The sequence below is a fragment of the Diplotaxodon limnothrissa genome, linkage group LG3 (assembly GCF_057381915.1).
Source record: "Diplotaxodon limnothrissa isolate DT_005_m linkage group LG3, D_limnothrissa_male_GT1.1, whole genome shotgun sequence".
In the NCBI taxonomy this organism is placed as follows: Eukaryota; Metazoa; Chordata; class Actinopteri; order Cichliformes; family Cichlidae; genus Diplotaxodon; species Diplotaxodon limnothrissa.
Window position 1 is genome coordinate 44,606,640 of NC_140598.1, and position 16,347 is coordinate 44,622,986.

Consider the following 16,347-nt stretch of genomic DNA (forward strand, 5'->3'; position numbering starts at 1 on the left):
TCTGGGAAGACTGAAGATAGGGGAGTGAAGTGGATCAGAGAGGGGTAGCTGACGGACTGAGGTGTCAGCCCTCTGACTGAAAACTGGTGGTAACCCTCGTTGTTCTTTCTTAGAAAAGACACAGAAAGGGATGTTTGGCATATTTTAACAAAAAGGCTGGTAGATCATGGAGAAGAACACCTTGAATGTGGGTGTAAGACTAAAAATGGTTGCGCCCATTAAAGATGCTCATTTGAGGGCTCCCTTTTCTTTTGTTTTGGGCTTCTTTCCTGAATAAACCTCCCTTGCAAAAGCCTTAGAAAGATGATCCATTTCATGTTTCTTCCTCCGTTTAAGTCTTCGGTCACCTCTCTGCTCCCTAGCCTTCTCCTCTCAATATGCAATTACACGATCGCACTGAAAGCTATCACTCCTACGTTAGTGTCCAACATCTTTTTCAGCATTTTCAGTGTAGTGTACTTAGATTCAACCTCATTGATTATTTGATTAGCATCTACAGTACTGTGCCAAAATCTTGAGTCAGCCTAATGTTTTAAATATTGTGTTTGGAAAATAGGAAATAGTTGCAATAATGTCCTAAAATGTGCAAATACACAATCCCAAGACTATCCCACTCTGCTTCAGTTATGTTAAGATCCGTGCTCTGGGGAGGCCAGTCCATGACTGATATTGCTCCACTGTGTACTTTTCTATCCGGGTATATTTGTACTGCATAGGAAGTGCTTTTGGGATCATTGTCATGCTGAAAATGCAGATGCTTTCCAGATGATATTGAGTGGTGGATCATAGCATTTATTTTGACAAAATCTCCAACACCACTGGCTGGAATGCGCCCCAAACCATGGCAGAGCCTCCATCATGTTTTACTGATGGCTCTTGGCACTCACTGTTGTACTTCTCTACTGATGTCCTTTGCACATGTGAGAATTTGAACCAAAAATGTGAAATTTGGATTCAATGGTCAATAGTTCAGTGGCTTAACAACAACCCCCCCACCCCTGAAAGACCTTCAGAAAGGTTGGACAACTATTGCTCGAGACCACATAAAAAAATGACAAGAAAATCTGGCTCCATGAAAGCAAAATATAGAGAAATGAGAGGCTACTCAAGATTTCTGCACATTACTCTATCTCCACTTTCAACCATCAAAGCTCAATGGAGACGTCCTGGAGGTCCTAAATATATAAAACGTGATTTTGTTGCTATTTTATTTGACTTTGAAGCAGTTTAGGCCTCCTGTAAGCTCAGTGACATTGACTACATGGTTACATCCACTATCATTTTGCTCAACACCATACTGCACATCCAGTTTCTAATGGACTCCTCAAGCAAGAAAAGTCAACGTGTACAGCTGTGTAACCCAGGTGGATTCTTGTAAAAATTTTGTGCTGGTTTACCTTTCAATGAGACACTTTTTAAGGTGGATTAACAGGAGTGAAATGGAGCCAAACAGCACCTTAGTAACCAAGTTCGTCTTAAATGTGGTACCATTTGGGGCATTTGAAGAAGGAAAACAAGCGACCTAGGCAAAAGAAACAGATACATTGGAAAGAGATGCATTGAAGGGAAATGGACTCCACAAAAGAACCACATTACCCACAATGCAAGACGAGACAGACAGAACTGAAGCTTCTAATACAGGGGATACTATTTTTGTTTCTGAGCAAGTAGTATACAATTTTTTTTAATGTGTGTGGGTAAGTGTATCATATCTAACTTTTGTTTTTAATTTAACACAAAGCTTCAAGTGGATGTCACTGCCATGATTACTTGAGTTATACTATTTATAAGATGGCCATGAGGGTAGATTTAAAACAAAGGGGAACATTTGAGATCTCAAATGACTATATTTCAAACAGTCTGAATTTGAATGTGGATATATAATCATTCAAATGTTGTTAAAATATGTTTATGTGTGACCTAGAGGTTTAAGAACGTGAAGTTTTAGCCACATTTAGCCCAATTTTACTATAATTTTAATCTTGATGCAAAATTCAGTATTTGTGGGTTACTTGAATGATTAAATCACAGCTGTCTGCTTTATGTTATATTTATTTTTGAGGGATACCTTTAGTAAATTTCTTTAAAAGGCTTAAATAATAAATAATTACATCATCATTAAGACCAGAGGTACAGCTACTTTGCCATGAATGGAAATACTGACCTAACTACAATAACAAATTTTTATTTCTGCACATTTTTGTACAACTTAAGCGAGAAATAAGATGTTAACGTTTTGCACAGAGACTAGCTTTCACCCTATTTTGACTGCTAAGCTAAGCTAACAGCTGCTAGCCTCATCGGTCCTTTGACTGAACATATTCTGCAAAAAAACCGATTGCTTTTAAAGTAATTTTACTCTTAAATTAATATTATTATTTTACACTATTAGTTTTTTTTTAAAATACCAGACAACAAACAAAACAGTGAGTAGAGAAAATCAGCAGGTAACCTTTTTGCCATTTATATGACATGTTCTGCAGAAATCAGCACTGGACTAAATATAATACTCTGCTTACCCTGACCTACATACCCACACCAGTCACTTTGTTAGGTACACTTGTTCAGATACCCGTTAATGAAAATATTTAACCAGCCAATTGTGTTGCAAAAATGCAATGCATTTTAGGTGTGTAGACACGGTCAAGACAACCTGCTAAAGTATAAACTGAGTGTGTTAATAAAATAAAGATATCTGATCCCAACATAGGGTTGGAGTTACATGTTAGACTGCCTTTAGTGTGCACTATGAGAATGGGAGAGAAAGTTAATTTGACTTTGAACATGGCATAGTTGTTGCTGCCATGTAGACCATCTGATTATTTCTGTTGCTCTACTGAGTTTATAGAGATTGATGAGTGTGGCGGGGCGTGGCCTGCGGTGCCGTGCAGAGGAGGCGGACGCACCGCCACAATGAGAAAAAGAGAAAATATCCAGTGAGCTTGAGTGAAAATGCCTTGTTGAAGTCAGAGCTCAGAGGAAAATGGACAGACTGCTTCGAGCTCACAGGAATTCAACAGTAAACCACCCGGTACAACCAAAGGATGCAGAAGACCATCTCTAAATGATCAGTGTGGAGTACAGCAGCAGAAGACCACACTGGCTGCCATTTTTGTAGACTAAGAACAGTAAGATGAGGTTACAATTCACACAGGCAAAGTTAGATGATAGAAAATTCGAAAACTGCTACCTGGTCTGATGAGTCTTTATATCTTTTGTGAGATCCGTATGGTAGGGTCCCAATTTGCCATAAATGACATGAAAGCATGGATCCACCCTGCCCTGTTTTAACGGTTCAGACTGGTCGTTGTGTAATGGTGTGGGGGATATTTTCTTGGCAAACTATAGGCCCTTCAATATGAATAGAGCATAGAATAGAATAGAATAGAATAGAATAGAATGCCTTTATTGTCACTATACAGTTGCACAATGAGATACAGAGCATCTCCTACTCAGTGCAAACATGCTGGGGGGGGGACACAGTTCTGCAGCGCTATATACATATGGATAGTATTAACAGAGGGAAGTAGTAGTAGGGGGGATGGAACACCACGGCCCACCTGAATACTGTTACTGACCACGACCATCTCTTCTGATGGCTGCTTCCAACAGGATAACACTCCATGTCACAAAGATCAGATCATCTCAAACTGGTTTCTTGAACATTACAATGAGTTCACTGCACTCAAATGGCCTCCATAGTCTCCAGATTTCAGCCCAACAGAGCTCCTTTGGGATGTGGTGGAACGGGAGATTCTCATTATGGATTTGCAGACGACAAATCTGCAGCAACTGTGTGATGCTGTCATGTTAATATGAACCAAAATCTCTGAGTACTGTTTCCAGCACCTTGTTGAATCTATGCCACGAAGAATTAAAACTAGGAAGGTGTACCCAATAAAGTGGCTGGTGAGTGTATATGAGTGTAATTAAAGCCATTTTAAACACGGAGAAGGAACATATAGACGGTTATAGGGTTCTTAGCAATTAAATGTACCTTAAAATACTCATCTAAAGAACCTGGATTGTTTGGTGTACATGTAGATATCTATATATCATTTTGAAAAATTTCCATTTTTTTCCCTCTCTGTCTCTTCTGTGTAACTAGGATGCTGCTGTAGATGTAGGAAACTTATGGTTTGATTAAATGTTTTACTCTGGTTGTCTGTAACCAGATATACATTCCTGCTATGATCACAGCACTGATTATTCTTTTTCTTTTGTTTTTTAAATGAATGAGCATTACAGTCCTCTGTCGGCCAGTGAGGATAAGTATATGTCTTCATTTTCTCACATTGTATGCCTTCTTTTTAAGTGTTTCCAAAGAGTTTTGTGTCTGTCATTTTATTTTTACACGAATGTATCGTTAGGGGGGATTTTACACTGAGTTGTCCTATTAGAGTAATAATTTCAAGTCAAAGCAAAACACTCCTCTGAAAGCTTTGAAAAGTGATGTACATGTTTTGAGAGTTTATGAGAAACTATTCTAATTATAATAACCCATTTCCACAGCTATACACACTGCATTATTCCTCATTGAAGTGAGTGAAAAGCTGTCGCCAGACGGAAAAGATCGATCTTCAGAAAAGTCCTTACAGGAATAATAAAAAACGCCTGAGCGCTCTCTCCCTGATGTCCTCCTGTTTTTGAAATGTTTCATCTCACAACCGCTTTAAGAAGTGTTTCCTTCCTCTGCCTTGCTGAATCATTAGGGACTGGAATTGAGAACCGGTTCTTGTAGAAAACTGGTTCCCAGTAGTCCAAGTCTGCCTTTCTATCGTTCCCACATATTGGTTCTTGCACTCTTGCCATGATCAGCTGATTCCTGTTCGCAGATCTTTTCTCTTCTACTAAGAGAAAGATCTTAGAGATGTGTGTCCTCATTAGGGATTTGTGTTGGTATGTGGGGTCTACTCTTATGTTATTACATCATCATTAAGACCTTTACTCTTTACAGAGTAAAGGCCCTTTCACATCGGACACGCATGCACTGCGCCAAAATTAGCGTGGCACTGGCCGCTGTGCTTTGCTTGTATGTATTTTTTTGTGGAGGCTCTGCGTGTACTAGATGCGCCCGCTACTTGTCATTTCAAAACATGTATCGCTCTGCCTTTGTATCCTCTACGAGAGTTTGTGTTGTATTATGCTCAAAGTTCCCAAGAGGATTTCATTGAGTCGACAGTTTAGGTTTTCGTGGGTTTTAGTCTCCTGTGTGTGCTGCTCCTCCTCATGGGTGCCGAAAGCTTCGTCAGCAGATGCTGTCTAGCTTTTAGACCGGCATGACTGGAGAGACAGAGTACAGGTTTTCATCTACTTCCACATGAAGAAGAGCATAAAGTCTGCAGGTTACAGCTCCAGCACAGTTTGTCTTATACTCTCACGATGATCTTCATGAAGATGAAACATGTCAATTAAATCAATTATATATAATACAAATGTTGCTGGGCTTTACTGAATAATGTCTGATAGCCTGGGAGCCAAAAAGAGCCCAAGCTTTGTGAAAATTTCCAAAGAAAGAAAGAAAAAAGAGAGAGAGCATACATTTTGGACTTTTAGCTGTATTTTCCTCAGTTTTGCAGTTCTTATTGAAGAAAAAACACTATTCTGTTATATAACAAAAAACATCCAGTTTTTTCACTATATACTATTGAATTTTATTACGGTTTTCTGTAGATTCACAGCACAAGTTATTTTGCAAAATAAAATAAATTTTATATTTTGTAATTATAGGACAAAGTCTGGGTAAGAGCTGCCTGCACTTTTTCTACAATTAAGCCAAAAGAGTGGGACTGACTTTTACTACAGCAGCGTTATAACTGTGGAACAACTGTGATGCACTTTTGAAGCTGTGCACATTTTTCTTAACAAGCTTCATGCTGTTCACAATCAGTTTTTAAATAGGTGGTTTATTATATTTAATGTACAGCTGAACTTCTTCCCAGTAAACTTATTAGACATAGTTTTAGCTGTCTGGACCGCTTAAGATTAAATTTGGCCTGACTTTGATACGCCTGGTGACAAAACACACCCTCTTCTTACCAACTCGGACCATCCTGTTTCCAGTCTTTATGGGGGAACCCTTTAAGATCATCTTCACTGTCCAGTTTAATCAATATGTCTTCAAAAATACAACCAAACCCTCCTGGGTGGACAAATTTTTCTCACTTCCTATGCTGGACAAAACCTTTTACAATAAAATTCATTTTTTTCATTCTTAACTTGCAGAAAGTGTGAAATCTACTGTAATTTCTTTTTCATGCTCCACATTTGTGGTCTTTTAACATGTGACACTTTCTAAATGTTGAAGGTTATTGTAGGCTTACAGCTGAAAAGAGCATCGACGCTCTTTAGGAATAATGCTCCAGACCAGCAACCTGCTGAGACATCTGCATTTATAAAGTGTATTTAATTTAGCAGCACCTACCTCTCAACGCCTATAGAGGGAGCGAAGAGTTCTTAGTTGTTAAATACTTTAATAGACTATTTGTGATTACACCATGTAACGTGTCATCTGTTTTCATTCATCTGAGGTAAATAATTTTGGAACTTGGAAAGCCTTACCTGCCTCGTCTTGTGGATGAGGCTGAAAGACTATGCACTGGTATACAGCAGTGTAAGCTACTGGTTTATCTACAGACAGAAAACAAAGACTCCCTCATGTATCTCATTGTGGATTCGTCCACCATCTACTGCTCTCAGTCCTGTACTTCGAGAAGTGTAAACAATTTATGTGAGAGCTTATTTATTCCAACAGTGACGTGAAATATTTTTGTTGTAAGCAGACTGCATGTTATCAGCTCTGTTTCCTTTCCATTAAATCTTGTGCTTCAGCGCAGATGCTACATTATTTTGGGGGAGGGGCTACTTATGCTGGTATATCAATGCAGGAAGTTTACACACACTAAAAATCCATAAAACTCAATTTTCAACTAGTTTTTGTTCGAGTTCTTTCTTATAGGTTTATCGCATATTCAACATGAGCCCCATTTAAAAAGATCTCTACTATTTGAGCAGCTATTGTCTACCTGAAGCTTCTTTTAACAGAAGCAGCTCACTATAATAAACGCAGACACTCATTTGTTTCCCTGCATCACTTCCTGCTGGCCTCCGTACATGTTTCACTGCACTTATTTACACACTTTCTTTCTCTGCTGAAAAAATACACACAGCACCAGGTCAAGGTCTCATCTCTTTGCCCAAGTGTTCTCCTTTTACTTCATTCATCGTTTAATGAATACAGTGAGAGACAAATAAATACAGACAGAACAGTGGTAAAAAGGAGGAGGAGGAGATGGGTGAGTGTGGAAGGTCAGAGGACAGAGGAGGAGCAGTGGTGGGTGTGAAGCAGGACTACAGTCCAAACTAACTTTATTGTGTTGTTCGTCTCCTGTGGAGATGATGGTTTTCTTAGAGCTTTATTCTACTCACAGCGTGGTTTTAGAAACTTAAAGTCCTGCATGTAGATGTTGCTGAAGGAGGAACAAAAAAGAATAACTAAAAAACAGGAGAGTCCGGTCAGTAAGGAGGGAAAATGCAAAGAGAAGATGATGTGAGAGAGCCCTCGCTCACAATCTGCCAAAAACAATCAAATAAAATGACAGGAACATACTCAAATCTTTAAAAAGAATACAAAAATTGCCTCGTTGCTTTTGTTAGTTTTTACTTGAAAAAATACTTTAAAAAGTAACAAATCAACAGAAAACAGTACTGGTGGAAGTTGGAGGCTGGCTGCATAGAGGGCACAGAAATCAACTCAAAGCCGCAGCTCGAGGAAAGATTTCCAACACGCCCTCTACGCGCCGAGCTCCGGGGTGAACATACACGTGAGTCTGGGGGACGGGGTTTGTTTTTTTTAAAGTTTTTTTCTTTTTAGTACTGACTAAGGAGAGATATTCAGCAGAAGGTGGTGTGGACGCCGTCCCGTCGATATTAAGACTTGTCTGCTGATTTGAGGAGGTTTTCTTTGCTCCTTCTCTTCACGTCCCAGTTGTAGACTCGCGCCATATCTGGAGGGAGCAGCGAGTTAAGGAGCAACAGAGGGCTCGTCTGGATTGATGTTTTGATCTGGAGTCGTGAAATAGTTAACCAACATTACAAAACATTGTCACCCTTACCTGCTGTGTCAGGTCGACTGTAAACTGAGGAGATGAGAGGTACATCTTGCCCTCATTCGACTTCATGTAATTATTACCGCTTGGTTGGTTGCTCATTTTGAACAATATTATTTTGTAATATTTATCGCAGGCGTCCTCTATAACGGCGTTTAACTTCCACTCTATGAACTGTGGCTGATTGTCTTTGGCGAAGTCTGCAGAGATGCAGATCTAAACGTCTGTCGGCCGTGCACTTTACAGTGCAACATCAGGAACGTCCAGACGCACAGACTCACTATGATTGTGTCTCAGAGGCTGTGACTCTGGGACTGGCCCAGCACCAAACAGGGTTTTCCATCACTACAAGTAGCAGTAAACAGTCGTGTTGTACACTTCTGTTAGACCTCGAATAACCGGATACATTTTTTGGTCTGACTCACACAGCTGGAGCTTCCAGTCACACTCATGAGCTGATGATCTTCCTTCAAGTGTACTGAAGGTCATAACCAGAGACCCAGCTCTCATTATCCTCTCATTAAAGTTTGATAGAGAAATCAGTGAACCCAGTGAAGTGATGCTGGTGACCAGCAGGGACTTCCAGGGAGCGATTCATATGGGTTTACTCCCTTAAAGGATCATCTTGAAGGTTATTTTCAGTTTTTAATGGGCAAAACTGCAGTTTATCATCTATCATGGTCCACTTCATGCTGTGTTTCTTATCAACCAATATTTATTTTCCTTTTTTAAATCATTGGTTTATCACTCAAACAAGTTACTCAATGAATCGTCTGGTCTAAAAAACACCGGAGAGCAGTGACTCATGCCTGAGCAGCCTAAGCTGTATATTAAATTATCTTTGCAGCTCTGGTGTAACAAACAAATAAACCTCTGGGTTGATTTGTTTGTTACACTCCGTCTTAAGTCTGGACATTATTTTTTAAGTGAAAGCTGACAGAGGCAACTTACTTTCACTTTATGGTGAATGCACCTCAAGAATCGATGCTTTTTCTTCTAAACAGTGAATCATTTATACTCATTAAGTCATTTCCAAATAACAACTGAAATCCTGTGTGTAATAAGCTGCACTGAAACAACACCAGCAGTACAGTGTGAGGTCATGCCCTCCACTCACACAAATGGAAAACCTGTAGTTTGGCCACTAGATGTCGCTGTTTTTCACTGAAAAGTGAACCATATTTGCTTCAGAGAGCTTTGTCAGTGCCATCAGTGGTGTAACCTCCGCCTGGGCGGGCTACACTGCGGAAGGATACTGACTTCAGTGGTGGTGAACTGGTCTCGCAGGAAGTCCAGATCCTCCTCGAGCGTCTCCAGGTTGCGAGACGCCGTGGAGAGGTTCTTCTCTAGCAGAGCCTGAGCTTCATCGATGTCGTACTCTAACATGACGTTTGCCTGTGAGGAGAAAACGTCAGGGTGGGAAGAAAACGCTAAGCTTCATCTAATTAACTCTTCTATGAATAAGGTCCACAAGACAGCCCTTTTTGATTCATTACTTTTTGGCTTTATCCTTGAAATAAAATGCTCACTGAGAATACTTACCCCTAACCATAGGCAGACTTTGTCAGTGGGTGGCACTGACGCCTTGCAGTAAACATTGTCAGCCAACAGGAAGTGTGTCTCCATTGGCTCTGTGGTTTCCTGAAGGAAAGCAAACCTGGTTAAAGGTGCTTCACTATCAATTTCTCTGCCACACACTTTAACTTTGGCCGACCTTCAAGCATCACCACCGCTTTGAACTCGACAATCTCACAGTTAAATGAAGAAGTCTCTGTGGTTTAGTCAGACAAACACTAAAAGATTTAGTTATTTCTGTGTTAAGTGGCCTGATTGATAATGTGATAAAATATTAAGTTATTGGCTCATTATTTAACCAAGTGTAATAAAATATGTGCAGATTGGTCCTTTAAAAAAAAAAACCAGTATTATTTTTTTAACAAGATACATTTTTATACACTGAATTACATAATTTTTGAACTGATGAAGTCATGTTTTAAACAGCTAAGATTTTGGCTTTGAAATTTACATAATCAATACCACGTTGGATCATTTGTAAACAGTAGAGCTGATGTGTGATGTAAGGATGTAAAGTGCAGTATGATTGCTTCAATCTTTAGTTTAACAATAATTAAAGTAACTTAGCCGTGTAATATTTCCAGCAGCTGCACAACATTGTCACACAGTAAAGCTAAAAATACTTTCTACATGGGACTTTTTGACTTGGATCAAGCGTTTTCACCAGCTGCTTAAAGCTCTGCTTTTCCACAAAGTTACAACATCAGTCATTTCCAGCCACTGCTTCCTCTGCCTTTTTCATATGGAGAGCAGTTAGCAACACTTGGTTGAGCCATTTGTTTATATATAGTATCTCCTTCTTTGTAACATGTCTGTACTCAATAGTATGATTTTGCATGAAGTGATGAAACATGTTTGTGGTTTCCACCTTCAGCAGCGACAGTTTTCTTGCGTACTCTGCACAGTATTGTGCTTTGTTTGAGGTTTCCACAGTTTCGTTGTACACATACAATAAAGGGCTATTCTATTTTATTCTATTGTTGAAGTAGATCTTTTTAAAATTTATATATGCTGACACTCAGTTCTCGTTTTCACTAGGGGACTTAAAAGCATTGCGTTGCTATAGCAACGATATCCTAGGATAATATTTTTGTATTGCATAAAAATCTATACTGTTGTTATCATGGACGATATGATGCGTCTCTGTAGATGATGGCATTTCTTCTGTCACGGCTTGAATTGTGTGTTGGTATTAAACGTACAGCCCTTAAATGGATACAGTCACATCTGCAACACGGGAGTTTCCTCTGTGTCCACACTTAGTTGTCGGGTACCTCAGGGTTCTGTGCTGGGGCCCACTATCTTCTTTCATTTCCACATCTCTATTCATTGCTTTGCAGATAACCTACAGCTATGTAGGTCATCGCCTATACAAACCAGCAGCTACGCTTCTATTCAGGCACTGGTGAACTGTCTCAGCTATACAATCATGGTTGGAGATAAACTTCATTAATCTGAACAAAAGCGAAACAGAAATTATTTTAATTGGACAGTCCAACCTGTAAGATGGGTATGACAGTGCCATTGGTCTCTTAACCTCTAACCTGTAAGGAACCTTTGTGTGATATTTGACATTTCTATTACCTCTCGTCTAGACTGTTGTAACTCTTATATGTTAGCTCTGATCAAACAAGCTGTACAAAATGCAGCAGCTCACTTTGATCGATCACATTACACCTGTACTAGCCGCCTTAAACCGGCTTCCAGTCGATTTCAGTATCCAGTTGCTTTAAGAGTCTCAGTGGATACAGAACTTTTAGCTGCCCATCATTTTTAAAAACCCATTTGTTCTCACTTGCTTTTGAGTCTAGTTGAGCAGAGTACTCCGTCTTTAATCATGCAAACGCAGTCTAATTTACTTGTTTTAGATTTTTTCTGTGTATACTTATTGTTGATTTTGCGACTGTTGTATACAGTGTACATTTTATATAAATTGTACAGCACTTTGGTCAACTGAGGTTGTTTAAAATGTGCTACAGAAATAACCTTTGACCTGACAGGCATCCCTATAAATGAATTCAAACCATTATTTGTTTGATTCACTTAACATCAAGTCAAATTACAACAGGCTCAACACATAATTACACTGGTGTCACACAATGGTAACATTTTAAAGTTGTTCACAACAACCGTACGCACCTTCTTCTTCTGCATGTGTCGTAGGATTTCTAGCGTTTGTCTGATTTGAGGGATCTGGTTTTTCAACCTGCGAGCAAAGAGATGTGATTTGGATGTTATTATGAAGCATGCGTGGAGTGTGTCCTTATTCTTCTAAATTCTGCTGATGCTCTCCTTTAAATAGCTCACTACATGTCTTTAATCCGTCGTTAAGTCTGACGTCACTAGCCGTGTCTGGGCCTAAACTCCGCTGCGGGTCCATATATCAAACGATCACTATGGCATTACTGAGAGTTGAAAAACTGTCTAAAGTCTTTCATCTTTAATAAAATGATCAGCGTTCTGCTCTACCAGGTGTAACAATTGAGTTTAACATCCAGGCATCCATGAAAACGGAATTTATGACATTTAACGGAGTTAGAAGTTAGCAGGGAGTTAGCTCGCTAGCTTCTATCTAAATACAATATAGCATGTCCTGACTGCGGGGTTTTGGAAACAAATTAAAACGTACAGCTCTGCTATCACTTCCAACATAAATGAAGACAGAAAACTAAACAGCAGTGACGTTTGTAGGGTTACTGAAGTTGGGCTAGCTGGTATATAATGATGTGCTACGTGACCGCTAGCGACACAGCTATGTTAGCATAATATAAACAAGCTAACTTTTTTTCCACTCGATAAAAGTTAACGTGAGTGTCCTCGGTGGTCAGGAACAAATGTAATCGCATGGCAGGATGCTGTAAAAGGACCAAACTTCAGCCAGGAGAACAACTGAGATAATCCATCCACAATACGAGGTTAGTCATTCATATACTGCTGCATGGGCTGGGCTGTAGTTACATCCTAAGGTTTTAAAAACTGAGCTTAAATAAATGATTAGCGGTAATAAAAGCCGAGGGAGGTCAACAGTGATCACTGACTGTTTTAGGAGCTTTTTGAGATCAAATAGAAGAAAACACAAAACATTAAACATGTTAACAACACAAAAGCCATATTAAACGCAGACTACTTTAGGCCCGGAAGTAGGATTCGTCACGTCATTACTTAACGACCGGATATCTGTCCAAATCTTTGATTATCACTCAGAAATTATGTCCACCAGCTGATGATGTCCCATATTAGCACCAAACTCTAATGACCTCTGTCAAACTCTGTATAAGCCAATAACAACAAGGTTAAGTGTTCCTTCACTGGTGTCACCTGAGTTTCTTCTGAGACAGGTTGAGCTCCATGTATTTATATTTCTGGTACTGTTCGTCCAGCCTCCTCAGCACCGCGTCCGCCGTCTCATTGCCGGGTTGCTTCATAAAAGAGTCGACATCCTCCTGAAAATCCAGGCAAGAGAGAAAGAAAGCATTAAGCAAGATTAACTAACAATGAACTAAACTATAACAATAAACCAGAAAGCAAATAGTTGAGCTGGTTTAGGCATCAGATTGGGATGCCTCATTAGCGAGGTGATTTGGGCACCAGCACACGCTGGAGAGATTATGTACTACCTCAATTCCAAAACAGTTGGGATGAGGGCAACAATAGTGGTACTAGAAAGTAGGGCTGGGCCATATTATACCGTTCACGGTAATACCGGTATAATGTTAGGCAACGATAGGAAAATGAAATATCGCGATAGAATGGGAGTAAAACGCGCATGTGCAGTGCCTTTGTTTTCATACGCACATGGCCGATTGTTGAGTGAAACAGATGAACCAGAATTGGTTTGTAAAAATGGTGCAACTTCCGTGATGTGGAACTGGTTTGGTGTTTGTCCGTCAGATACACAACAAAGCACATTTTTTTGCAGAACATGCAAGCGGCCGTTGTTATTGTCATATTTGTCGGACTAAGATGCTCTTAAATCTGGGAGTAATCTGGGTCCTATACTCCGTATTCCTCAGGTCAAACAACACTGCAGCATCACTTAGAGTTAAAAACTGTCTAAATTCTTTCATCTTTAATAAAACGATCAGCATTGCTGCTTTACCAGGTGTAACTATAAAGTTTAAATTCCAGGCATCCATGAAAACAAAAGTTATTACATTTAACGGAGTTAGAAGTTAGCAGGAAGCTAGCGGAAGTTAGCTCGCTAGTTTCGCTAGTTACCTAAGCATGATATAGCACGTTCTGACTGAGAGATTTCTGAAAAAAATCTAACGTACAGCTCTGCTATCACTTCCAACATAAATGAAGACAGGAAACTAAACAGCAGCGACGTTTGTAGGGTTACTGAAGTTGGGCTAGCTGGTATATAATGATGTGCTACGTGATCGCTAGCGACACAGCTATGTTAGCATAACATAAACAGTGAAGCTGGAGGACGAACACTAACACTTTTCCACTTATAAAAGTTAACGTGAAGGTTCTTCATGGTTAGAGACAAATGCAATCGCATGGCAGGATGCTGTAAACGGACCAAACTTCAGTCAGGAGAACAACTGAGATAATCCATCCACAATGCGAGGTTAGTCATTAATATACTGCAACAACATGGGAATAGAGCAGCTGCCAGAGAATTCAACATTAATGAATCAATGGTACAGAAGTGGAGGAAGCAAGAAGAATGAGTTTAATAAAGTTTGATTTATCTGACTGCTTTGTTTCGCTTAATGTGCCTTATAATCCCGTGCACCTTATGGTCCGAAAAATGCGTACTGCACACTGCAGTTTAATGTTGCAAAGCACCTCTTTTTAACTTCAGTGGATATTATACATGGTTATGCTCAGGATATGTCAGCCCATTTCTACTGGAAATGCCTTTTGGTTAAACTTTCAGCAAGGAATTTGCATTTGCACTGTTAAATTTTTATAAAGCTTTAATGTACATAAAAACCAGCTTCTTGTTTATGTGAAAATAAATGGAAGGTTGTCTTTTTGCACTAGTAATGTTGTGGAGTTGTATTTTGTCTCGCATCAATTATATCGTCGGTTATATCGTTATCGCAAATTTTCAAATATATATCGTGATAAATATTTTTGGCCATATCGCCCTGCTCTACTAGAAAGAAAGTTTTCCAACTAATTAGGTTTACTGGCAACACGTCAGTCACAAGATTGGGTATAAAAGAAGCATTTTGGAGAGGCAGATTTCCTCAGGGTTAAATACAGGCAGAGGCTCAACAGTCTACAAATTGCAGAATCATTTCAGAATAAATTTTTCGAACGGCATCTTCGTGCCACGTTTTCAGTAAGTTAATGTTAAGAAACTTATGACGTCAACTCTTCTGTAACAAAAAACATTGTACGTTATGGAATAGCTGGTGATTTGGACGTCAATGAGGACAAATAAAAGGCAACTCTACAGAAAGAACAACATTATAACTTTAGAAATTACTTTATTACACTGTCAAGATGTTTAATAATCGGGGCCCATGTATCTTAAAGATCTCATAGTACCATATCTTTCAAATTAAAGGCCTCTTAGACTCTTACTGGTCAGAAACACTTCATTTCTTGACGAGGCTTTTATTGTCAAAGATCTGTTGGGACTTGCAACAGCTCAAACTGTTTCTACCATAAAAATCTGAAACAAACACATTTTAAAATCACATTTATAATATCTGTGAATCTGATGTTCAGCTTTTGATTAGAAATGTACATGTGCTCCTTACAGGTGAGTGAGGGATAGAGGGAGCAGAAACAGAGAGATTACACATCCAGGAAGCAAAGCTGGACGTGGTGGCTGACAGGTGGCGATGGAGACTACATTAATCTGCACTGTGCTCTGACATGCACATGCATGTAGGTATATGTGTGACTCAACCTGTAAGCGACAGACCAACTCTAGTTTTAATTGTATGTATTTGCTCAGCAAAGGCCAAAGGACATACATGAGTGAAGATTAGCAGTGAAATAAGTGATGAATTACTGAAAACGAATCACCTAAGGTGCTTCTAAGTAAATGAAGATCAATATTTTCTAGTTTCGGTGGAGCTTTGAACTGCTGACCTCATGAAACAAACACGTTGAAGACACGGCAGTGGGCCCTGTGATATAATGCCCATCCTAAAGGAGAAAAATAACCTGCAGATCACGTGACGCTTAACTTTCTGCTGTATTTGCAACTGTCAGGAGACAGGACACCTGAGAGCAGTAGCTCATACATGTTCGGACGTATTCACTATACACCTTAAATCTAAATGTGCTCATCTTACTGCCTGATTATGCACGGATGAGGCTAATGTCACCAAAGCAGCCTCCAGTTAGACTGATGTGTGGCTGGATGAACGGACCTAAAGCCTAAAGAGGAAACGAGGCATAGTGACAATAATGCAGTGATGTCCATAGATGGAAACGAGCTGCCGCCCAGCCTGCACACACAGCAGGATTATCTGTTAGCTTAGCTGTTAGCCAGCATGCTGCACCCGCACACCGGAAGCTACAGCTACAAGTGTGTCTTCAGCGGAGTAATAACAAGTCAAACCAGCGACACAGCGAGAAATGTCCGGGTTTACCCACCACAAAAACCGCTTCTGGGATACCGAGGTGCTTTCTCTTTGTCGCCCCTACGGCATTGCTGTTGTCTATGATCGCTGCCATCTTGGAGAGAGGA

At 39.7% G+C, this 16,347-nt stretch overlaps 1 protein-coding gene across 1 annotated transcript; it reads right to left on the reverse strand.

Moving 5' to 3' along the window:
- Positions 1-7,055: 7,055 nt before the first annotated feature.
- On the reverse strand, positions 7,056-16,347 carry vbp1 (von Hippel-Lindau binding protein 1). Its single transcript, XM_085350681.1, has 6 exons — positions 16,254-16,347; positions 13,002-13,126; positions 11,823-11,889; positions 9,651-9,749; positions 9,365-9,503; positions 7,056-8,006 (listed from the first exon to the last, which is right to left on the reverse strand). The coding sequence occupies exons 1-6, from the start codon at positions 16,332-16,334 to the stop codon at positions 7,930-7,932; spliced, it is 588 nt and encodes a 195-aa protein (XP_085206807.1). The 5' UTR covers positions 16,335-16,347; the 3' UTR covers positions 7,056-7,929.